The sequence below is a fragment of the Nyctibius grandis genome, chromosome 14, assembly GCF_013368605.1.
Source record: "Nyctibius grandis isolate bNycGra1 chromosome 14, bNycGra1.pri, whole genome shotgun sequence".
Lineage (NCBI taxonomy): Eukaryota > Metazoa > Chordata > Aves > Nyctibiiformes > Nyctibiidae > Nyctibius > Nyctibius grandis.
In genome coordinates this window covers 11,287,126-11,309,009 of record NC_090671.1, presented here as the reverse complement: position 1 = coordinate 11,309,009, position 21,884 = coordinate 11,287,126, and the positions used below count along the sequence as shown (strand labels likewise).

The 21,884-nt window shown below is 40.3% G+C and overlaps 1 protein-coding gene across 1 annotated transcript in view; it reads left to right on the top strand.

The window, feature by feature from the left end:
• The first annotated feature begins 3,115 nt into the window (after positions 1 to 3,115).
• Positions 3,116 to 21,884, top strand: part of TMEM132C (transmembrane protein 132C) — a 205,241-nt gene continuing 186,472 nt past the window's right edge. Inside the window, exon 1 of the mRNA XM_068412795.1 lies at positions 3,116 to 3,191. Within this exon, the coding sequence (XP_068268896.1) occupies positions 3,116 to 3,191 (76 nt within the window). The remainder of the gene's footprint in view (positions 3,192 to 21,884) is intronic.

Sequence of the window (21,884 nt, the reverse complement as noted above, 5' to 3'; positions counted from 1 at the left end):
GACATATCATTACCAGGATGTGCTGAAGTCTAGGGCTAAGCTAGTGGTAAAAATCACTGGAAACAAAAATACCTAACCAATTCTCCTTACTCACTTGAGTAACCCTTTGACAAGGTAAGACCTGGACTTGGGGATAAAATTTCCATAAACTTTAGTGAGAACAGAATTGAACTCTTAGGACTAAATTCATATCCCTTCATGTTATATAGTTTTTACAAACTAACCTACTTGACTTCAACAGGATAATCTGAGGAGTAGCACAATAATCAACATGAATTAAATGTCAAAATCTAACTTTAAACATATAAAACCACTCTGGAGCAATATAACATCACAAAAATCCAAGCAGATTCAGGATTACATGTAATTTAACATATACAGAATGCCTTTGCTTACATGTTTAAAGACATAATTTGGACTGTATCAAAGGTAGGTAATGACATTTTCTATATTTTTTAATCTCAATGTTATGGTTTCCTTTACCCCTTATTTGCTTTTGTGCTTGGTGTTAATCGTACTGCAGGGAAACCTTACAGCGGCCTTCCAGTACCTGAAGGGGGCCTACAGGAACGCAGGAGAGGAACTCTTTACAAAGGCATGTACTGATAGGATGAGGAGTAACAGTTTAAAACTGTAAGAGGGTAGATTTAGATTAGATATTAGGAAGAAATTCTTTACTGTGAGGGTGGTGAGACACTGGCCCAGGTTGCCCAGAGAAGTTGTGGGTGCCTCCTCCCTGCGAGTGTTCAAGGCCAGGTTGGATGGGGCTTGGAGCAACCTGGTCTAGTGGAAGGTGTCCCTGCCCATGGCAGGGGGGTTGGAACTAGATGATCTTTAAGGTCCCTTCCAACCCAAACCAGTCTGTGATTCTGTTGTTCTATCAAATAGCATTTGTCTTCACTGTATCTGCTTTGTTGTAAATCACATGGATTGTATACACGCATTACCTACAAACTGGAGTGCAGGACATAAATATTTGTTAGCTGCTGTGTTTTACTGTTGACTGCTGGATTCTAACATTTAAACTCATCTAACAAGTATTCGTAGTGTCTAGCAGAATTTACAATCAAGTAGAAGAGACTAAAGCTGTTGCACGTTTTTGAATGGGTTTTTCACTGAGAAATGCTTCTTTACATTCTTGTGAGAAAAAATTATGTTAAAATTGCATCCATATGACATCCTCTTTCTGCTTTTTCCACATCTGAATCAGCTGCTACTGAAAATAAAATCTTGTAAACCATGTCAGTACAAAGCATACTCCTGACAAAGTTCTCTGCAGTTCCCCATCAGAAATCTGTTAAGGTAGTCTTTCCTGACTTGGCTTATCAAATTGGCAATAGTGTCTCACATAACCAATAGGCTTTTTAGAATCAGCCAAAATATGTTTTACTCATTTTCTTTAGGGTAATATCTAATGATAAACTTTGACACCTGTTTCAGTAACTGGCCACAGATGGAGAGAACCTCACTGATTTTGGTTGATTAGCCAGCCATAGAGGACTGGCTGTGAGTATTTGCCGAAAGGACAGAAGCCTAATTTCTCAGGATAAAAGCAGCAGTTTGGAAAATAATTCACCATTTTAAGGCATTGCTTTGTCACAGGGCAGGGGAGTGTTTGTTTCCCTGCTTGGGTGATTTCTGCCCTCAATACTTCTTAAACTAAAATGCTTCAAATATTCAATACTTCTTACTAAACTGCACCTTGCTTGCTGTATGCCACAGCTGTAGCAAAGATTAGTGAAAGTATGTTTACTGTTGGGCCACAAATATTTACATCTTTTGCCACAAAAAAAGAGGAAGACATGTCAGCTGAAGTTATCCAGGTACCCAAGTGAAAGCGTCAAATTAAAAGAAATAGGAATAAAAATATGGCCTGTGAATTATGTTTGGAAGATGGAACTGAAGAAGTATGTAGAACGAAAAGAAAAAACAAGAGGATGAGGAGGCAATGACAGGGCTGGAGCTGGGTGAAATCCAGGTGGGTCAAGCTATTCTCTTTGTTTTAATGATTGCAGTGGGCTTCCCTCTCTCTGGAGTAAAGTCTCTTGTTTTGGTAAGGCTCTTTTCTTTCGGTTTTCTATTTTCAATACATGTTGCTTTACAGCAGGGCTTGGGAAAGCAGGAGTGCAGAAATGGGGCTGTGAGGTCAGTGATGGTCCCTCATGTCGGAGGGGAATTTCTCCGCTCCCCAGGGCCCGCTGTGCCCGTGGTCCCTTCCTTCCCGTGCCCCTCTCCTCACCTCTGCCCTCGGCCCCCAACCTGGCCAGCTCGCACCCCAAGGCAGGGCTCCGCTCCCTCCTGTCATGTCGGCTTTGCAAAAGCCCTTCCTCCCTCCGCAGCCCCCGTGCTCTGAGCGGGCGTCTCACCTCGTCAGCCTCCTCCCGCGGGGGGCTCAGCACCAGGGGACCGGCACCGGGTCCCGTTTCCCGCCTCGGTGCCGGGCATCCCTCCCCTCAGCCGCCGCGCGAGGGTCTCTCCCCTCAGCGCCTCCCGCCTCGCGCTGGGGGCTCCTCCCGCCCCCGCCGCGAGCGCTAAGGCCGCCGGCTCGCGCTCGCCGGTCCCCCCGCCCTTCCCCCGCCCTCCCTCCGCTGAGGGAACAGCATGTGTGTGCGCGCGGCTGCCGGCGGCCCCGCGATAAAGGCACGGGAAGCGGGGCCGGCTGGAGCCGCGGCGGAGGGCGCTCGGGTTTAGCGGGGGAGCCAGTCAGTCAGCCAGCCAGCCAGCGGCCGGGGGACGACCCAGCCCCGCCGGCTCCCCCGTCTCCCCCGGCTCCCGGACCTTCCCCGCCCTTTGCTCGCCCGCTTGAAAAGTTTTGCCCGGAGAGCGCGGCGGTGCCGGGGCGCCCGTCAGCCCTCAGCCCGCCGTGGGCGCTGCCCCCCCCGGCCCGCCCCCGCCGGCGCTAGGGCTGGGCGCGGAGGGGAGAGGGAAGGCTGAGGGGAAGGAGCGGAGCCGGCATGGGCAGGAGCCCGTGGCGGGGCTGAGCCGCGCTCCGGAGCGAGGTGTGCGTGCGGGGCTCGGCGATGGCGCGCCCGCAGCGAGCGGCGGGCGGGGAGAGCTAGCGGCGTCGGCGGAGCCCCCCGGAGCCGCGCCCGGGACGTGTCCCCGTTTCCTCGGCATGGCGGGGGCTGCCCGGGGCGGCGGGCCCCGCTGCCCGGCTGTCAGCCTGCTCCTCGGAGCCCTGCTCTGCGGAGGTAAGCGGGGAGGCACTTGTCGCGGGGCGCTGGCGGGGCTGTGGAGAGGGGCGAGCCGGCTGGTGCTCTGCTGGGGCGAGGAGCGGAGTCACCAGTTGATCGCGTACGGGCTGCGCTGGGCTCGTTCGCAGCTACTCAGGCAGAGACTTGAACTCCTTCCTAAGCAAGCGGTTTGTTTTCCACCGTAGCGCCGTGTGAACTAAATTACTCCTTCCTCTTTTCCCCCCTTGCCGTTTCTCTTCCTTTAAATTCTGTCTCTATCTCTCTGTGCTGTTTTAACATTTCACCCCCCCTTTTTCTCTCTTGTTTGTTTCAATGGTAGGAAACCTTGCAAGCTTGCATTTGACTCAGATGAGGAATAGGGAAAGTTTCCTTTCTTTCTGCCTCAAGGATGATGATATTTACAAATGGATGTTAATTATTGCGTTGTATTAAAGGGATCCTCTCTGTGGGAGAGGGTGTCCCGGTCCCAGCTTGGAACAAAATATGGGAAGTGGTGAAAGCTATAAGAGGCACCAGGAGTACAATGACAGTGTTTAGAAATAGCGTCCGTTAAACTATATTGGACTTGTGCAGTGGTAGCTCTAGAGACTGGATAGAAGCCCTGTTACCTGGACTGGACAAGATGCTTATTATCTTGATGAAAAGGACAGCTGAGGAACAGGTTTGTCTCAGATGATTTGAATGATCTGCTGTTTTCTCTCATTGCTGAACTTTTGTGATTACAGAGTCCCTTTGACAAAGGCAAATCTTCTCTAAAGGGATTCAGGGGTGCAAACCATGCATAATCCAAACAGGGATTTCTGTGCAGAATTGCAGGTGACTGCCATGTCTCAACACTTCTTGTTTTCTTGCTCAGACCATGATAGCTGTGGATGTTTTCCAAAAACATATCCTTCTTCCCCCTTTGGGGGGGGATGGAAACTTGTTAAGCTCTCTGCACTTCCTGCTGGTGTTGCCGTCCCTAGGAATAAAAAAATAATTTTGCCTTTTATCCTGTTGGTATTAGTGGTGCTGTTTGACTGACGTAAGAAGATTACTAATAAAAGACTATTCATTGTTTAGTTTGGTCCAGTCCTGCCAACCTGTCTCCCAGGGCAGTTGACTGCAGAGGCAGCCGTGAGATACATGGAAGTATCTCAAGAGTGAAGCAAGGATGGAATCAGTAGCAATTCGTAAAGGGACTTTCCCCACCCCAGTCAGTAGAGAAAACAAAGTACTTGGCAGAAAATTGCATGGCCTCTTAATGCCGATCATTTCAATATAGTACATTAAAATTAATGGACATCCCAGTGACTGAACATGCTCTGAAAGTGCTGATGTGAAGAATCTAAAATATGGGTTTCTGTTTTGATTACTGCAGCCTGGAGGTGAGAATTATATCAGCCTCCTGCTCACCTTCAGAGACTGCATGAGATTAAGACTTGTGAAGAGGGTCTGGCATTTTTCTGGGGCAGCGTGTCTGTTCTGCCATGCAGCTTTGACAGTCACAAATGCATCTTCTCCAATAAACATTTGCATTAGACTTAATATATTGAATTAGGCACCACTATATGGGCATTTTCTGTCTGAAAATGTTTTTATAAGAGAAGTACGTAGGTTATGCTGCTTCTTAAGGGTGGGAGAAAGTGCTACAGTGAGAGGTTATAAACAACCCAACCTCATTAAGCCGTTTATCTCCGCTGGATCCTGGGTCAGCGTTGACTCAGCCATGCTGTAAAAAAGTCAACAGTGGTGCCACTGCTAGCAGCAGCTGCTGGGGGGTTCTGGGCTGTGCTCTTGGAGCATGAAAGAGAAAATATTATTTTCCTTCAGGGAAGAAAAGCTGAGCTTCTGAGCAGGGAATTTGCCTCTCGGCATTACTGGGCACGGTATGATTTAGAAAAGAGCCGGTTAATTAAACTTATTAAATAAGGTGTTTGTATGGCTTCCTTGTGAGGCCTTAACAAGCATTTCGTTTGCGCTCCCCTGTGTATTTGCACTCTTTTTGTTGGCGTGTTAGGATAGTGATTGTTCTTGAGAGCTAAAGTCCAACTAAATGAAAGTCACTTTATAGCTCACAAGCGAAAACGTTTGTAAATGTGCTGAGAAACTTACTATTATAGACAAGTTGTCATTTGCTATTTAAAGAGCTATATTTACTTCTCTGAACTCATTAGCATCTCCTATAAGGCCTGAATTTCTAAGAAAATTCTCCTGAAATGTTGCCTTAGGCTTCAGTGTGCCATTATGTTGTGGTTATTATCTGGCCACTAATGTTAACTCATTCAATCTTAAGAAGCTTGGCATTTAATTTAAGCCATTCCTTTAGTCAGACCAGGATGTATAAAAAGTCGGTGTGCAAAAGTGCTCTTGCATTTAGGTACAAGCACATGTTTTACATAGCGATTATTGGATGCCTGTTCCCTAGGTGGAGAGTATGTGTGTGAAATCATATTTACATAAGTAAATCCCGAGTGTGTATATATTCCTTTCAGGAAATGACCTCTTTTCAGCAAAGTGCTAATGCATGTGCTTAAGCCTCTTTATAGCCAATAGGAGGTATTCATGAGCTTGAAGTAAGATTTTTTTATTTTTAAAAAATTTTCTTGGATCAGAACATAAATGCGAACACAATTGTACAGATTTAATGTATTGTATAATGCATAGATAACTGAGAATCCTCAGTTTCATATTAGCTGTGAACTAAAACAAGAAGCATAGAAACTGGAAATACAAAATCTAAAGTCCTAAAAAAATTTAAGGATGCACTGCTGGAGGATTGATTCATTTGCACAAGAAGCACATAAGTGCAAGAAAGTATTGCACATCAGCAGATATTAAAGGTGCATGGAGTTACCAGAATTTTAGGTACTTAAGTAGTGTTTTAACACAAATGCACACACAGTTGTGCATCCATAGGTTGATATAGCACCTGCTTTGGTTCTGCTCTTCTTTATACCACAATCATGCGATACCTCCTTGTTTTAGTTACACTGATGTGGAAACTGATTGAGGCTCTTTATTTTGAATAGTTTAATTCTGGTTTTAAATTGTTCAAGCAGTGAGGTTTTTTTATATCGTATTTTGAAAGTTCAGTAGCATGGCATACCCTAGTGTCACGGAAAACTTCCTAAGTTTTCTTAATTTCATTGTGTTAGTGCTAGCTAAGACCACAGCAGGGACTTGTATTATGTTAAATTATAACTGCATGGAGTTTTATAAGTGGATAATCTCTCTTTTGGATATAACACTTTGAAAATGGAGATAGTGCTATTAATATTCTAATTTACTTTGTTTTCATATTTGGTAGTAGATCTTAAAGTTTATTAGATGCTCTGCTTACCTAGTAAAATACCCAGCAGTTGTATTATAAATGTCTGTTCAAGCATGCTTCTAAATGCATGACTGTGATATAAAATGTCATACCTGTAATTGCTTTTCTAATGCATAAATACGTGTCTGGCTCTTGAATTGGGGACTAAGTATTTATACGAAATGAAGTAATAAACAGCACACCGTTATGTTTTCTGAAATGGCTAAATACTAGTAAGTATTGACAAACTATGTTCATTGAGATGAAAGGATGGGGATTTTATTGCGAATTGGGATTTAGTTCTGCATTTTTCTTTTTAAACTCTACTGGCAAATCAGTAGTTCAGCACCACCGGAAAGGTGGCTTGTGAGGAATAGCTAGAAACTCTCTGAATAATGGCAAATTTGCTAGAAGTGTTGGTATACAAACTTTCCTGGGCAGAGTTTTCAAGGTAATGGCCTTCTGCAGTAAATCTCTCTGAGCTGTTGTTCATAACTGTGGTTAGGGTCATGCCTGTTTAAGGCATTTAGTCAAGAGACAAATAAGTAAATGAAAGTTTGAAATCTTCAGAGTATGATCACGCCATTGAAGAGGTGTCAGAGATTTGTTGTGCTGAATCAAAATTTTCTTCAAGGCTTTAGTAAACCCTTTGATTTACTCTTATGCTGCATGCAAGTTTGTGCTGCCACACTGAGATTTTGGCAGTAGTTCATATCTGGCAGGCTCCACTAGATGTGTCCTAGCTATTTCGAGAGGGACAAAAAGCATATTATAATAGAAGATGTAAAAGTAAAATGACAACAAGTTGAGAGCACTTCCGTGTGTAAAGACAGTAATTGAAAATAATCTAATACATATGTTAAAAAGCTAAACTGAGGAAGTAAGAGAAAGCAAACACATACTGTGAGTGACTTAAAATAATACTTCTCCATCAGTTTGAAGGAGACATTTACTGTATTCTAGGTAGATTTGATACCAAAGAGGAAAGTGGATATAGTGAAAGGAAAGCTGTGTAGCAGGAATCAGACCTTGCTTCTACTGCCAGGAATATCACTGTCTTGCTGTTTTCATCGGTCATTTCCTTCTTTTTCTCCCTGTCTCTCATGCACTATGATTGTTATTTCATTGGTGAAAGACTTGATCCTGGTTTGGCCACTTTGTCCAGTGGGACCTTTTTATTTGCTTAGTATCTAAACACTAGTGTGATACAAATACAGGTAACATTTTGTGATGCTATAAGGTGGTAACATGAGGTGTTTAGCTGAAATTCAAGTGGTCTGTCCTTCATAGTGATAAGCAATAGCCTTCTGGCCAGAAAACTTGCTTTTGTCTACTTCAAACTCTTGTCCTGGCTTGCTCTTACAGGCCTGAGTCCTTTATATTTTATTCACTCTTCCTTACAGACTCAGTACTCTAGCAAAACAGTTTCACAGTGTTCAGCTCTTCAAGCAGTTGTACTGTTTTGTGTTCTGTGGACTGGCTCAGGCTCTAGTGACAGATGTGACCCCTTTGAAACAGGGACGGACAAATGGTGCATTGAAAGTTCATAGCTTCTGCAGTCTCCTCACTTAGAGGTATCTGGTAAAAGCCTGCGGATGCATCTAGCTTTGGAAATAATTTCAGTCCAGTAGTGCCTGTGTCTGTTTTAGTTAGCAAATGGAAATACTTTATCTATTTGTTCACGTTTTTTTGGGTCAATACACAGCCTCAGGTCACCATTTTTCTCTTCAACTGTATCTAGTGAAATGACCCAGTGAGTCTACTATTCTATTTTCTTTGCTATTCTCAAGCATATTAATCTGTTGAGCTTGAATTCCATAAACAAAGTGTCATCCTCATCACTAAAATTACAGGCATCTTTGCAGCACTGGTCAATTAGGCAAACTTTTCTTTAGGGAAGTACATTTTGACTAAGTGGTTCTTTGCTACTACACTTAAGAAATGTGCTAATGTCTTACTATTGCATCACTGACATCTTGGGTCAGTAATTTTGTGCTCAGAGACAACCTTTTCTGGCATTTCTTTTGCTTGAATAACACAGATCATACTAATTGTCGTTCCACTGTCATTATCAAAAGCATTTTATTACAACTGTGCAGTTTTAGCAGCTTGACAGATGTAAACAGCTAGACAAGTCTCCTTAAGTGGACGCTTCTTTTATTATATACTGCAGTAAGAATTTAATCTGATTTTGCCATCTGCTAGTGTTACAAGTGTCGTGTAAGGGCAAACACCTTTTTTGTTAATTGTTTCTTCTCACATAATATTTTCCGTTTTCTTTTAGAATTGTTATAAAGTTTCTATAATTTTATAGAAGGACAGTGTGAAATTTTTAATATTGTTATCATAAATACACTAATGTCTGTTGCTACCAGAATTTCTGCATTTAGTACTTTAAGTTGTATGTTCCCTTTTAAGATCAGGAAACACAAGCCTCCTGCCAGGGGAGACTGTAAGTGAATTGCCATTCTCAACACTGTGAAGCAAACACTAAGCCCCAAAACAGTGGTTAGGAATTTGACATTTATATGAAGACTTTGAAGTTGAGTAAGAACGTGAAGGGGAGGAAGCTTGCTTAATTATGAAAAAAGACTTTGAAAAAAGTTTATGCTTTTGGATGGGAAAAAGGCTTAATGGCCTCCTGAGCACATCTAAAAGTCACTTTCTCTGTGTGAGAAGAGGAAATGTTAAGTAAATAAAAGGTAAGCTGATATCCCATGATACTGATGCAACAGAGGGGTTGGTCCACTAGACTCTGCTCGTTAACTGCAACATGCAATCACAGAGTATAGATGTTGAAATATAGCCACTGATACATCTAATGTTGTATCACTTATGTAATTGCTCTATTTTTCTTCTTGATAAATTTTTTCAACTGAGCAGTTCTTCATTTGAAAATATTTTTGAAACTGATGTAGTTTACAAAACAATTTACTTTTAAAATCATGCTTGCATCTAAAATTTACTTAGATAATTTAGTATTTTTTCTGAAGTTAATTATTTCACACAAAATTATCATTTTGACTTCTAGTAAATGTATTCAAATGCAAACAGATAATAGCATAGGTACTCTGTAGAGCACATCATTAGTATTTTTCTATAATATTGTTTTGATATTACAAAAATGAACCAGCTCTTTCTCCTATGAAAAGGTTTGTCATTCCAAATGACTTTTGAAAAACATTTTAACTTTATGTAACAATTTAATTTTTTTTTCTTCTGACTGAGAATGAAAGTAAGTTTCAAAATGTTAGTTTCTGTCCTTGTGTAATTCCATTTTCCAACCAGTTGTATTGCCTGAGGGTGCAGTTCCTTACCAGCTTGAGCCAGCGTAAATTGATGCTGCCAGGTTTCTGCCCTCTCCCAAACTGAGCAACCCTCTTTTTGTGCCAACTGTGGCATGCCTCTAATTCTTCTGTGAGCTGCTTCAAGGAGATAAAGCATACAAAATACTTTTCTTTTTTTAAGGGTAAGTTGGTATCACCTTGGGATCAACTTACTGCTTGTATAAGCAAAAAAGAGGATGGGCCCAGTGGGGGAGGGACAGCTTAACAAGTCTGGTACTGTAGCCTAGCACTTGCAGTGGTATGGCTTTGATTTGTTTGTGGGACACTATAGTGAAAAAAGAGATCGTTATGGGAGTTGCTTACAATATATATCCAATGCAGGATATTAAACACTGAGAGGTTAGAGAACGTGAGAGGCGCTTGGTAAATGACACAGCTTTGATTTCTGTGTTTTACTGATTCTGTATGATTTTGAACAAATAAGTGAGGCTTAATGTATTGCCATTTCCTCAGGCAGGTAGAATGCACTTTTTTGATGCTTAAGATAAAATTATTTTCCTGAAGTCAAACCAAATACATACCACCACCACACCCCCATGAAAAAAAAGCCGCAAACCCCAACTTTCTTGCACTATTATTACAAACAGGACTGATAGCACTGCTTATTATTAGAATTGCCATGAAGAGTTTGGTTTTAGTTTCTTATAAATTCTGCAACCATTAAGTGTTTCAGCTAAAATGTTACATGCCAAGCATCTGCTTCAGATTGAATACATTTTTTTTCTTTTCCAAAACATCAGGTAAGAGTTCAGTGGTTTACAAGAACAGAGCTAGTGGAGGGGGAACTGTGGGTTTTCCTTTGTTTAAAAATAGTTGCTGAGCTCTTTGAGAAGCAGTGATACCCCAGTGAAACTTGCCAGGAGGAGACTTGTGAGATTGGTGAGAAAACAGTCCACAGCTGATTTAATGGGATGTCAAGTTAGCGACATTTGAAAGAATGAATTTGCTTATGGCAAGGAAAGACTTGATGTCTCTTTACAGCTAAATTCTATGAATATTGCTATGCACTGGGCACATGCCATGTCAGGGTGAGCTCTGCTTTCTTTGCAATTACAGATACTCACTGCAGAAGCCTGACCTGGGCAAAGCATAAGAGCTGTGCATAGGGACAGTGTCCATCCTTGTGCTCTCTATGCTCCATCCCCTTCCATAGCTGCAGGAGAGACTTCTGGAAGAGGAAACTGCCTAATTGAGATAAAGAAAGGACAAAGCTGGAGCTTAAGGTGGGGAGTGAAATGGGCAAAAGAGAATGGTGCAGGAAAGTGTGGTCTGAATATTGGCAAGGGCAAGAATCAGTTTGGGGGCAGGTAGGAGGGAGAGTCGGGCTTTCTGGGGAAGGAGGAAGAGTAGTGAGTGGGGGAAGAGTGACTATGGAAGGTGGTGTGGAGGAAGAAGTGAGGATGAGGGTTTGCAGAAAGAAAAGCACCTTGGGAGAGAAACACTGAGGAAAGATCAAGATTGTTGTAAGGGAGCATCTCAGGAAGCTGAGGCTAGAACTGGAGTGACAAAAAGAGCAGAAATATGTTGGGGAGCATATATGGATTTCAGTCATGTGTTGATGGAAAAAAGGATTCAGGCTTGAACAAAAACGGATATAGAAGTACATAGCTGCTAGAGTATGGGATTTTTGACAGAGCCTGGGATGCCGAATGCATTCTTGTAGTAGTCGTGTTCTATGTGGAGGAGAAATAGAGTTGGACAGGTGGGATACAGGCCTATTGTAATGTCTCCTGCTCCAATGCTCGTGGTAACCAGGTAGAACCTTCCTGTTGCCATCAGTGGGTATGGAGTCAGGCCCCACTGTTTTCTGATTTAATTAATGATTTTAATTTGTGTTGTCTGCAGCTGAATTACTCTGTCAATCATTGCACAATGCCATTAGACTTGTGTTGAGACAGTGAAACCTAATAGAGCAGTGGCCTGTATTTACTGGGCTGTTATAGCATGTTTGTTACATACACCTATCTCCAGCATTCGCTCGGTGGGTGGTGTGTATGTGCTGGTGGAGAAAGTAATTATGCCTTATCCATCTTTATTCTTTTAAACCTGATTGATTTTTGCACGACTTGATGTGGTGTTTACTTTCTTTTAAATTTCATATCTCTGTAGAAAGAGCCAGAATGTTTATTTCTGCTCTGTAGAATCAGATGACCTATCACTCTGCTGGCATGAAATAGAGGGTAGCAAATACAATAACTAACTACTGTGGAGAAGGTAATATAGTATTGACTTCTCAGTACCTGTTAATTTTTGCTGATCGGGACATCAGAGAAGAGGGAGATTGAATTTGGCTGCCCCTTAGTGAGGGTGGATACCTGCTTCTGAATAGTGTTAGCCTGAAAACTCACAAGGGTTTCAGTTTTGCAACAGATTTATTAAAGACTTGTAGAGGAACAATTTGTGTTACACTTCTGTCATGCTTCCTGGTAACTTTAGGTTGTCATTCCTTACATTTCTGAATTTTTAGTGATAACTTTAATTTAGGATTTCTTTCTTATCTGCTTTATTTACAGCTCCAGGTGTGCATTATTGAACTGTTTAGATGGGAAAGATGCTTCTCTATGTAGCTGTAATTTGGGATTTGGACTTGAGTCATACAGAGTATGGGTAGCACAACTAGAAGGGGCTCCACATTTTCTGGAGACAGCATCTGTGCTGTAAAATGCTTGTTCAGTGAATTTCTGCGTGACACGCTTTGGCACCGATAGCCAAAGGGAGCTGCACGTGCCTAACGTAAGTGTAAAGCCTGGGCCTCTTGAAAGAGCTGATGTGACGTTACAGGAGTTTGTGATTATTCTTAGCTGGGTCTCTTGTGTCTGTCCTGGTGTGTCTTTATTGTATATTCTTGAATCTTAGTCTTTTAGATGACAAAGCTTACTATAAAAAAAAAAGTGTTTTATTTGTCAGAGTGACTAATCATTATATTTTCCATTTTTTTTTTATAGGTATTCGACATGACAGTCTCTTATGAGAGATGCTATTGAGCTCATACTGTTTTAAATGCCTTTGTGCTTCTGTTGTTTGTAATCATCCCATTGACAATTTCAGAAGGAAATCTATTAAAAGAATTCAGAAATAGGGAACTCTTCCCATTTATTTATGTTTAGCATGCCCTCTTGTCATTCCATCTCAGTGAGAATAGGGATTTTTTTAATGGGAAGAGCAAGAAATTTTAAGTAGGTTTCCCTGTTTTCTTCAAGTCTCTCTCCAGCTGTGTGTGCAAATGTGAATGCTTGGGTAACCTCTCAGATTTAATTTGTTCATCTGTAAAGTGGGAGTTACTATAGCACTTCATTACCTTTTCGTTATCGTGATGTAGATAGAAAAATATTTTCTTCTTTGGTGTAAAATTGCAAGTTCTCTTTACAATAATATCTACAACTGATTAGATAGTAATGTGAATTATTACTGTTTAATTTTTACTTAGGGAAAAAACACTCTGATAGAAGATCAGTATCCCATGATGGTACTCAGCAATTCACTGGAGGTGCTCATTAGCTTATGGAATTGATATGAAAATATGACTAATGTGTTGTGCTTTGGAATGTCAGCAAACTACTGGAAGGAATTTCTCCAATTGCATGTGACACAATGGAATTCGTATATTCTCTTTTCTCCTTTGGAATGTCACAAGCAGTCTGGAGATGAAAGGAGGGTGCTGACTGGTCTTGAAAGACAAATGCTGGTCTGGAAATGCCTATATCGCAATGTCAATCTGGAAGTTCTTACTTATTACCTTATACAGTTATTCAAAAAACCATAGATTCATGGTGTTGCCTTGGCCGTTTCACAGATTAAAGATGGATACGACTACATTTCAGGCTCAAAGCTTCAGGCTTCCATTGAACTTTGGACTTGGTTTTCAAAATTCGTTTAGAATTGAGTTAGCTGTAGTGACAAAACTGTGGCACTAATAGGAATCATCAGATGACATTTAAAGATGATTGTGTAGTGCAGTAATGTCAGAACTGGTTTGAGGTAAAAATCATGCCTTTAAGCAGTATTGTTCAGGAAAGTCACAAAATGCAAATAGTTTATTTGGAGACTACTTATATTGATTTGGTTTTGGGTTTTTTTGGGGAGAGGAAAAGGATCCACTTTTGTCAGTAGCACAGATGTGTAAAGTTGGAGTTGACTCTACCATTCTGAGTGCCTGCAAAATTTTGGGTCCTGAACTAGACCCTGAAATGGATCTCTCAGCTTTGTATGTTGAATCAAACTTAACAGTGGTCCAAACACACTTAAACTCTAGGAATGTTCTGACCTTTTTTGTACTTGGTGGCTCTTGCACCTACTCCATTTATCACTTAATAAGAGTATGCCAAATTGAAGCCTTGGGTCACCAGTGCTTATTAGTTTTTCTTGACTTTTTGTAGGTCATTATTTTATGATTGTGGACTTTTTTGAAATTGGATTTTAGTGTTAGAACCTGTGCATGAATAACTGCCAAGACACCGGCATAAGCTGTTAGCTGATCAAGTTCTAGCTCTTTTGTAATGAAGCAAATTCTGCTCTGTGGGCACTCTGTCGTGCCCTACGTATTGTAAGACAAATCCTGGTTCTGCTTATTTCAGTAGAAGTCTTGCCATTCATCAAGATATCTGTGCATAGATGTTGATATTATAGCATCATAAGTATAGATGAGATTATTTCAACCCAATATAGACCTATTTTTGAAAGAGTAGATGGGCCTGTAGCTTCTGTTAATTGGTCAGCACTTTTTGGAAATCCATCCCATTTGCCCAGATTCAAACTCTTACTTAGGTATATAAGTTAAGATCCTAAATTACTCTCTGTTCCTATGATCACAGAAGAGTAAGAAATGCTTCCAGAGGGTGATTCAGGTTGATGTGATGTTTTGACTCCAAAAGGACTTCTGTTCTTCTGTCGTCAAAGATTTGGACAAGTAAGGTCCACGTTTGGATGCCTCAGTTACATAGGATGAATCTGGATGTACATGACTGAAGGTGGACACGCACAACAGAATATCCCTAAAACCTGAAAAATAATGAAACACACTAGTTAGTATTTCTGTGTGTTCAATGTTAAACGATGCAGCTGGAAAGCTTTCCCTTCTATTACCTGTGCTCTGTTTTGTGGATTTGATTATTGAAAGCTGTTACTCTAATATATGTCATCTAACCTTCCACCCTCTTAGAAAGTGAATTTTGGGTTGCCAGCATGTGATTTTGTTAATTTCTGATAATCTTTGAAGAAATATACTTGGGTTTATGTTGAGATTTAAATTCTGTACTAACATGGCACAAAAGTAAATAGCGCTCTACATAAGTACAGGGTGAATATGCCCCCCACCCCCCACCTTGTAATTTTGAACTTGTCTCGCCACATTTCAGATTTTAGCTCCTCTTAACTGAAAATGAAATCAAACAGTGTGAGCTTTTGGGAAACTGTTTTGAAGAAACAGAAAATGCAAACCACATGGTATACTCACAATGTGAAGACTTAGTGAAGAAATCTTTCTTCATTGGAAAAACGAACACTAGTGGGTTTACTAAGCAGCGTTTCAAAGCAGTTTGAGATGAAAGGTCTGTGGTCTAATTCATTGCATATGTTATTTCCTAATGGATCAGTGTTATATTGAAAAAGAAGTCAGGGAAGTGCAGTAGAATTGGGGGGTTTGTGGTTTGAATTGGTAGTTTAAGAAATGAGTTTAATCACCATTTTCTATCTACAAAGTGTCAGATATCTGTATATCAGAAAATAACATCTAGTTTAAGTGTTCAACACTTCACTATAATACTCTTCTAAAATGTTACTTTCTCAAGCTGTAACAGTTTTAATTGAAGTTTTCCATGCTGCATGTTTTCTAACTGATTTGGGAAAGTTTCTGTGAAGTGGCTCAGTTGTTTCTGAGAACAAAGCCAGCTAGAAATCCTGATTTCTAGCCAGCTAGAATAATTTCCATGAGCAGCACTAGTTCGGTTAAATCCTGTGATTTTCACTGTTAGAGGCAAAGGTAAATAGTGTTTTCCTTAATCTCTTTCTGGAGGGATGATGATGTATGAATGCTAGTATTCATTTTTACTAAGATTCACAGCTACAGATAACTCCTGCAAACATGTCCCTGCATTAAGAAAAGGCACATAAAAAAGCGGATAAAAATATTTTTGAAGCTGTATAGCTTCTGGTCTAATTCCATGAAAAATCTATTCGAAGTTGCCAGACTTCTAAGTTTGAAAATTGGGTTTAGTCTATTCTTAATGCAGAATTGAGAGAGTGGCAGCAGCATTATTCGGAGAATCTTGTCTTTGTGGAGCACACTGCGTCTTAGATACCGGAGCTGCATACGGATTTGCTTGAGTATCTTCCTCTTTAACTGTCATAAGCCATCATGGGCCCAGTTTCCAGGGCAAAAGCTGCGGAGCCACAGATGCTCTCACACGCTCTCAGAATGCCTTCTTCCTCTATTCTCTTTCATGCAGAAAAGGAGGAGGAAGCAATCTCGGGGCATGACAAGGGTTAAGGAACAGGTGGTTATCTACAGGACTGCCGTCTCATTTTGTACACAGGATGGATAGCTTCCTGGGAAAAAATCCCAGTTTTTGTACTGAAGGAGGTTATTGTCTGTGGACTTCTGCTTCATTTGTTAGAGAAGCTGGAAGGTGTGTAGATGTAACAGGCTCAGCATGGGTGTAACTTCTGAATCTATACACAGAGGAACTTTGGCATTTTTGAGTATAAACAGCATCTGTGGCTGTCACTTTTTAGTATTTGGTGTTGGTGACAGCATCCTAGAACATATTCTTAATAGCCCACTGAAGACCACAAGATTGTCCTCATGAGCCAAATGCAAACTACAGAAGGACGATAGCCAGAGGGCATCTGGTTCTAAGCATCTTATGTTACCTCTCAGAAACTTCCCTTGGCATTAATTTTCTGAATCCCTCTATCTTTACTTACTGTAGCCAGACGTGCTGGGTAAGTTTGCAGGTTAACTTGTATCTCATGGAAGGAGCAAAGATTGTTGAAAGATAAAAAGGAGTTTAGTAACACTCTGGGGAATTATATTCTGTTCTTGTTCCTGCCACAGAGTTGGCACTATGCTTGGAAAAAAAAACCAACCAGATTTTTGTTACACTTTCATATTTTTTTTTTATAGCTGTCCCTAACGTAAGCAAGAGATTTGCTCAGAACTTACACTAATACTGTGTTCTTCAGAAAATCAGGCCACAGGTTTTCTAAGTTAGGCATCTGTATTAGCAGATGCTTCTGAGAGTGTAGTTACTAATTTTGCTGTGCTGCAATTCACCCTTTTAAAATTATAGAAAATTCTGTTCCAGAAAAGTGTTGTGTAAGTAAATCTATTAATATTTCTGAAGTGTTCTGTATAGTAGCATGATAAGTTGCATAAAAAGTTTATCAGAATTTTAATAATTCAGTGCAGCACTTACATACTGTGTCTTGAATTAATGCATAGGGTTATACATAATGATAAAGAAATGGTGAGCAGCTGTCCATTCTGTCAGCCTTAGGCAGAAGTTCTCTGGAAGGAATAATATGTCATTAAAGACTGTATCTTAATGCATATGTATGTGGGGATGAATTAAGTTTAAGTCTGGATTTCCTTATTACTTTTTTAGTGCTTTCCTTGGCAAACTTAACATTCTTTTTTTTTGTGAAGGAACCTTCTGGCTCATTGTAGGCTATTCCTGCTGCTTTTAATATCCTTGGAGATTGATTCATGAAGTGCCAACATCTTGAGCTGTGGAAAAAGAGTAAGAATCCTAAAGAAAGACCCTGGATACATGGGAATAGATTTGAACTCAGACTGTTTCTGTGCCACTTTGATCTGAAAGAAACATCTTGTGATTCAAAGAACCTTTACTGTTAATTAAGGCTATTCAGTCAGTTCCATTTTGATTAAAAACTGATAGCATTAGCCACATATATAAACACAGCATCTGGATCAGGTTTATTGGAATGATATTTTAGGAAGCTAAAAAAGATTTCTCGGGTAACTTTTGAATGTGTATGTATGTAATAACTACTTAGAGAAAAAATTCTATGTGGGTAGATGAACTCAAGAACACCTTTATATTAGTGATGTTCAAGTGATTAATGACCTGGAGTATGATAGGTCAATGTGTGTTTCCATTTCACTAGCTGACAGTTCATCGCAGGAGAATGAAGTTGTGAGGAAATAAATGAAAATGGAAGTGAAGAGTTCAGTGTAAGGATGTTAGAATGCCTGGGATGTCTGTAGGGGATGGTGGTGAACCCCCAATGCAACCAGCTCGGAGCAGTGCATGTTTTGAAAATTTACCAACCATAGAAGTCATGGGAAGAAGAACCTGTGACTTTTTGGCTTCTTTTCATTAGGTCTTTGAATAAAGTGCAGGAAAAAGGAAAATCAAAGCGATATTTCTCTATAAACTAGTCAAGTGGCCATGTTTATGACTTGCTGTATGTACTTCGAGTTGTTTTGGAAGTATCTCTGATTTAGGAACACTTTTGTAAGATGGCTCTTAGTAGCTTTCAGGCGAGACAGAGCAGCAGAAACTGTACGCAAATAAATGATGAAACTTTCTTTGTCTCTTACCTGGGTAATTTTACTGACCTGCAAGAAAAATAATTGCTTTTCATGGGCGTAGCCTGAGAAGCTAAGATTGAATGGAATTGGAACCTGTGACAACACAGATGTCAAAGCTGCAGCTCAAGGCTTGATCTTGCCAAGGTCAGTGATCTTGGTATGGGACTTGCAGCTAATACAGTGCAGTGGCTGGGACTTACTAACTTCAGGTTCAATTAATGCTGCTGTTCTGTAATAATTCTTGGTTATCTTTGAGCAGGTCAGTGGATTCTTTTCAGCTAATTGTAGTTACTAACTGAGGTATGTTATTTAGGAGCTGCCTGATTTTTAGAAGAAGAGGACAAAGTTCTGTGCCTGAAAGGCAGCACTGGATAATGATTGAGGCCACCTGAGATCTGACTCCTGACTTTTTCTGAAAGCATCCTTGTTACTTCATAGGAAGTGCTGAAGGAGAACCTAAGTTAAATACATAGATTTAATGGAATTAATTTGTGTAGGTGTTTATAATTTCCCACTTTATTGCATTCTATTGTGTCCCACTGCATGTTGAAGAAACACTTTTTTTTTTTTTCCCCACCAGATTTCAGATGCTATAGAATCCCCTAAAAGTTCTTTGCAGCTGTCAGGTAGTGAGGATTCAAGACATTGCAAAAAAGGCTGAGCATGTTCAAGGTCAGGAATGATACTGACCTGTGTGATTAGTAAGAATACTCCAAGAACCTCTCCCAGTTTTTAATCTGATGCATTTTTTAGGTCTTCATTTAAACTTTTTTTCTAGGCTCCTACAAAGAAAGCAGTCAGACTTCTTTCAAGATCTTTGTAAATATTCCTGCTAATTAGGCTTTTAAGGGTGGAGCTGGGAGAATCTATTTAGAGATATTTGAATGTAGTGGTTAATGTTTTGAGAATGGTTTTGTCTGTTGTAGGAAGAAGTTCCTTACAGTCAGCTTACAAAATAAAACTTTGTTCTTTGAATGTCAAAGTGGTAACTCCCTTCAGCAGGTAGCAGAAATAGGGTAATAAGACACTCCATTAATTACTTCAGGGTGGTTTTTTTTTCCAAAAGAGAAGGAAATATTGAGTGTTTAGAGAGAAAGAAAAACAGATATCGTGGTGTTTTCTTTTTTTAAGACTCGGAGAAGCCTATTCAATGGCTATGGAGTTCCTGGATACTTCCTAGAGTGCTTGTCAGTGCCTTACATGATTATATTTTCATCTGTTTACTTACACATCACCAGCAAACTACAGTGCAGGAGATTCCTTAGCTGATAAATCAGGCTTTTATCTTCATATGCTTCTTGCAAGAGGGCTTACTTGAAAGCAAAAGAAATATTTTGTAGGCTCTTTTGTTTTCACCGTGTGAACATAGATCAGTTACGCGTAGTTCTAATGGTTTGTTTCTGGAACCTGTTTTAGTTTCCTCAGGAAACTTATTTTATTCTTTCACTTTTTTTCCCCTTAAATGTCATCTATTTAAAAAAAAAAACATAAGGAAATGGTGGTGTTCATCTAATTGTAACTGAGAACAGAAATCTTTGATTTAGAAAGCACAGCAGTACAGTCTGTGTTACAGAAGCACAAGCTTTCCTTTAATAAGCAGAAGTGACCTGGAGGGGTTCTCATAAGTTCAGTGAGTGGTGTGATAGCACAGAGATTGGGTGCAGCGTGGTATATTACAAAACCCAGACTGAAATCTAGAATTTTAATGCAGACAGTGAACCCAGAAGCTCTCCTTCGTTCAAGTCTGGAAGATGATCTGCAAAGCACATGGGACTCTGTCTGCTGTGCACATAGAACAGCTCGGTATATCACCAAAACATCAGGCAGCTTAATTTGCTGCTATGCCTATTCAGGCAGGCTGCCCACATCCAGATTATAAGTAGATACATCCGCAAACATGCGGTGCTTCTTACCGATCCTTGGATCTGTTCTCAAGAGCCGTGTAGATACAGCCAGTGAGCTCTCTGTTAGGTATGAAGGTAAGTCCACCAATTCCATGCCACGGTTACCAGGTGCAGATTTGGGTTCCGGCCAGATTGTCCTTCACAGGACAAAGTTTATTGGCTCTTGTTTTAACTTTGCTTCTTTTTTAAATGTGGCCATTATGTTGGCCAAGTTCCCGTAGTAAATTATTTTTATGTACCTAATTCATTCTCAATGAAACAGACCAATCCATTAAGGATTCTGCACTAAAAACTGTAGCTCATTATGTGTTCTTGTGGTGTATGACATCAGTAGAATGCCACAAGTTAATTACATTCTTAATTACAGCTTTGTATTGAATTAGGGACCTGTTATACACAGAATAATTGAAAACCTGCTGAGATCATGTCTGGTAACATCTAATTGTATCCCATGATTTTTTTTCCCTAAACTTTAAAAAAAACCTGGTGTTTCATTTAGCATGGTTTTAATTAATTGACATGAGAAATGTAATTAGAGCTGTGGCAACAGGCCTACTGTCTTAAAACAATCACTCGGAAATTAATCACATTTTGGGGAACAATTAACAGTTTCCAGAGCAGGAGCTATTCTGCTGCATTTCTGGAAAACCTTGAGCAGGCACAATTGAAGAAAGGACTTGCTGCTCTTAGAGAAGAAAGATTTGAATGTTCAGAGACATTCAGAGTGCTCTTTCAACCTGGGGGTACTTGATATCCTTGCAGCTTCAGGCATCAGAAACCTAAGAATAGCACAGGAAGAGGACTGAGATATAATGATTTTCCCAAGTATTGAGAAGGACAGAGCACGGCTGTATTGTACCAGGAACAGAAGAGGTTACTGGTGGCCTTAAGGGCTGAGAAGTTCTTTCCCAGCTTTTCTTGACTCCAGTGGAATTACCTGCCACTTGCCAAGAGCAGAAGTGTTTCACCTCAGCATCAGTGAGGGTGGGTTGTGAGTTGAGCAACTTGAATGTTCTGCCCTTGCTTTCCAAGTCCAACCTGCCTATGTGTCATATGCCTATTTTTTTGGAAGCTGTTTTTCCATCCACCATCCAAAGAGCACTATTGCAGGTAACAGGAAAAATTTGATTTCTTTTCTTTCTTTCTGAATGTGTTAGCCCACTCTTGGCCTTAAAATCAAGACCAAGTAGTTACCTAAATTAGGCATGACCTCATAGTGAGAACGATGATCAGTTAGTGGACCAACACATTGTGCATCTTTTCTCCTTTTGTTTGACAAAAATCTTGCCTGTGATCTTAGACGGAACTCGCTGTATTTTAAAGAAGTTACCTGAGAAGGAAATGCTACTGAACAGTATTTTCAGTGACAGAATTTCCGAGGGTGACATCTAATCAGAAGATCTGGATCTGTCCCTCTTTTTCACTTGCCTTTTGTAGAAGCCTTGAAATTTGTTTGGGGTTTTTTGTTGTTTTTTTTAATGGAAATTATTATTATATTTTTCTGTTCGTATTCTTCCATAGAGACAAAGCCTTTCATTTAAATCAACCTGCAACAAAGCTTTAATACCAGGGTGAAGAATAATGTCCATTTGCTGT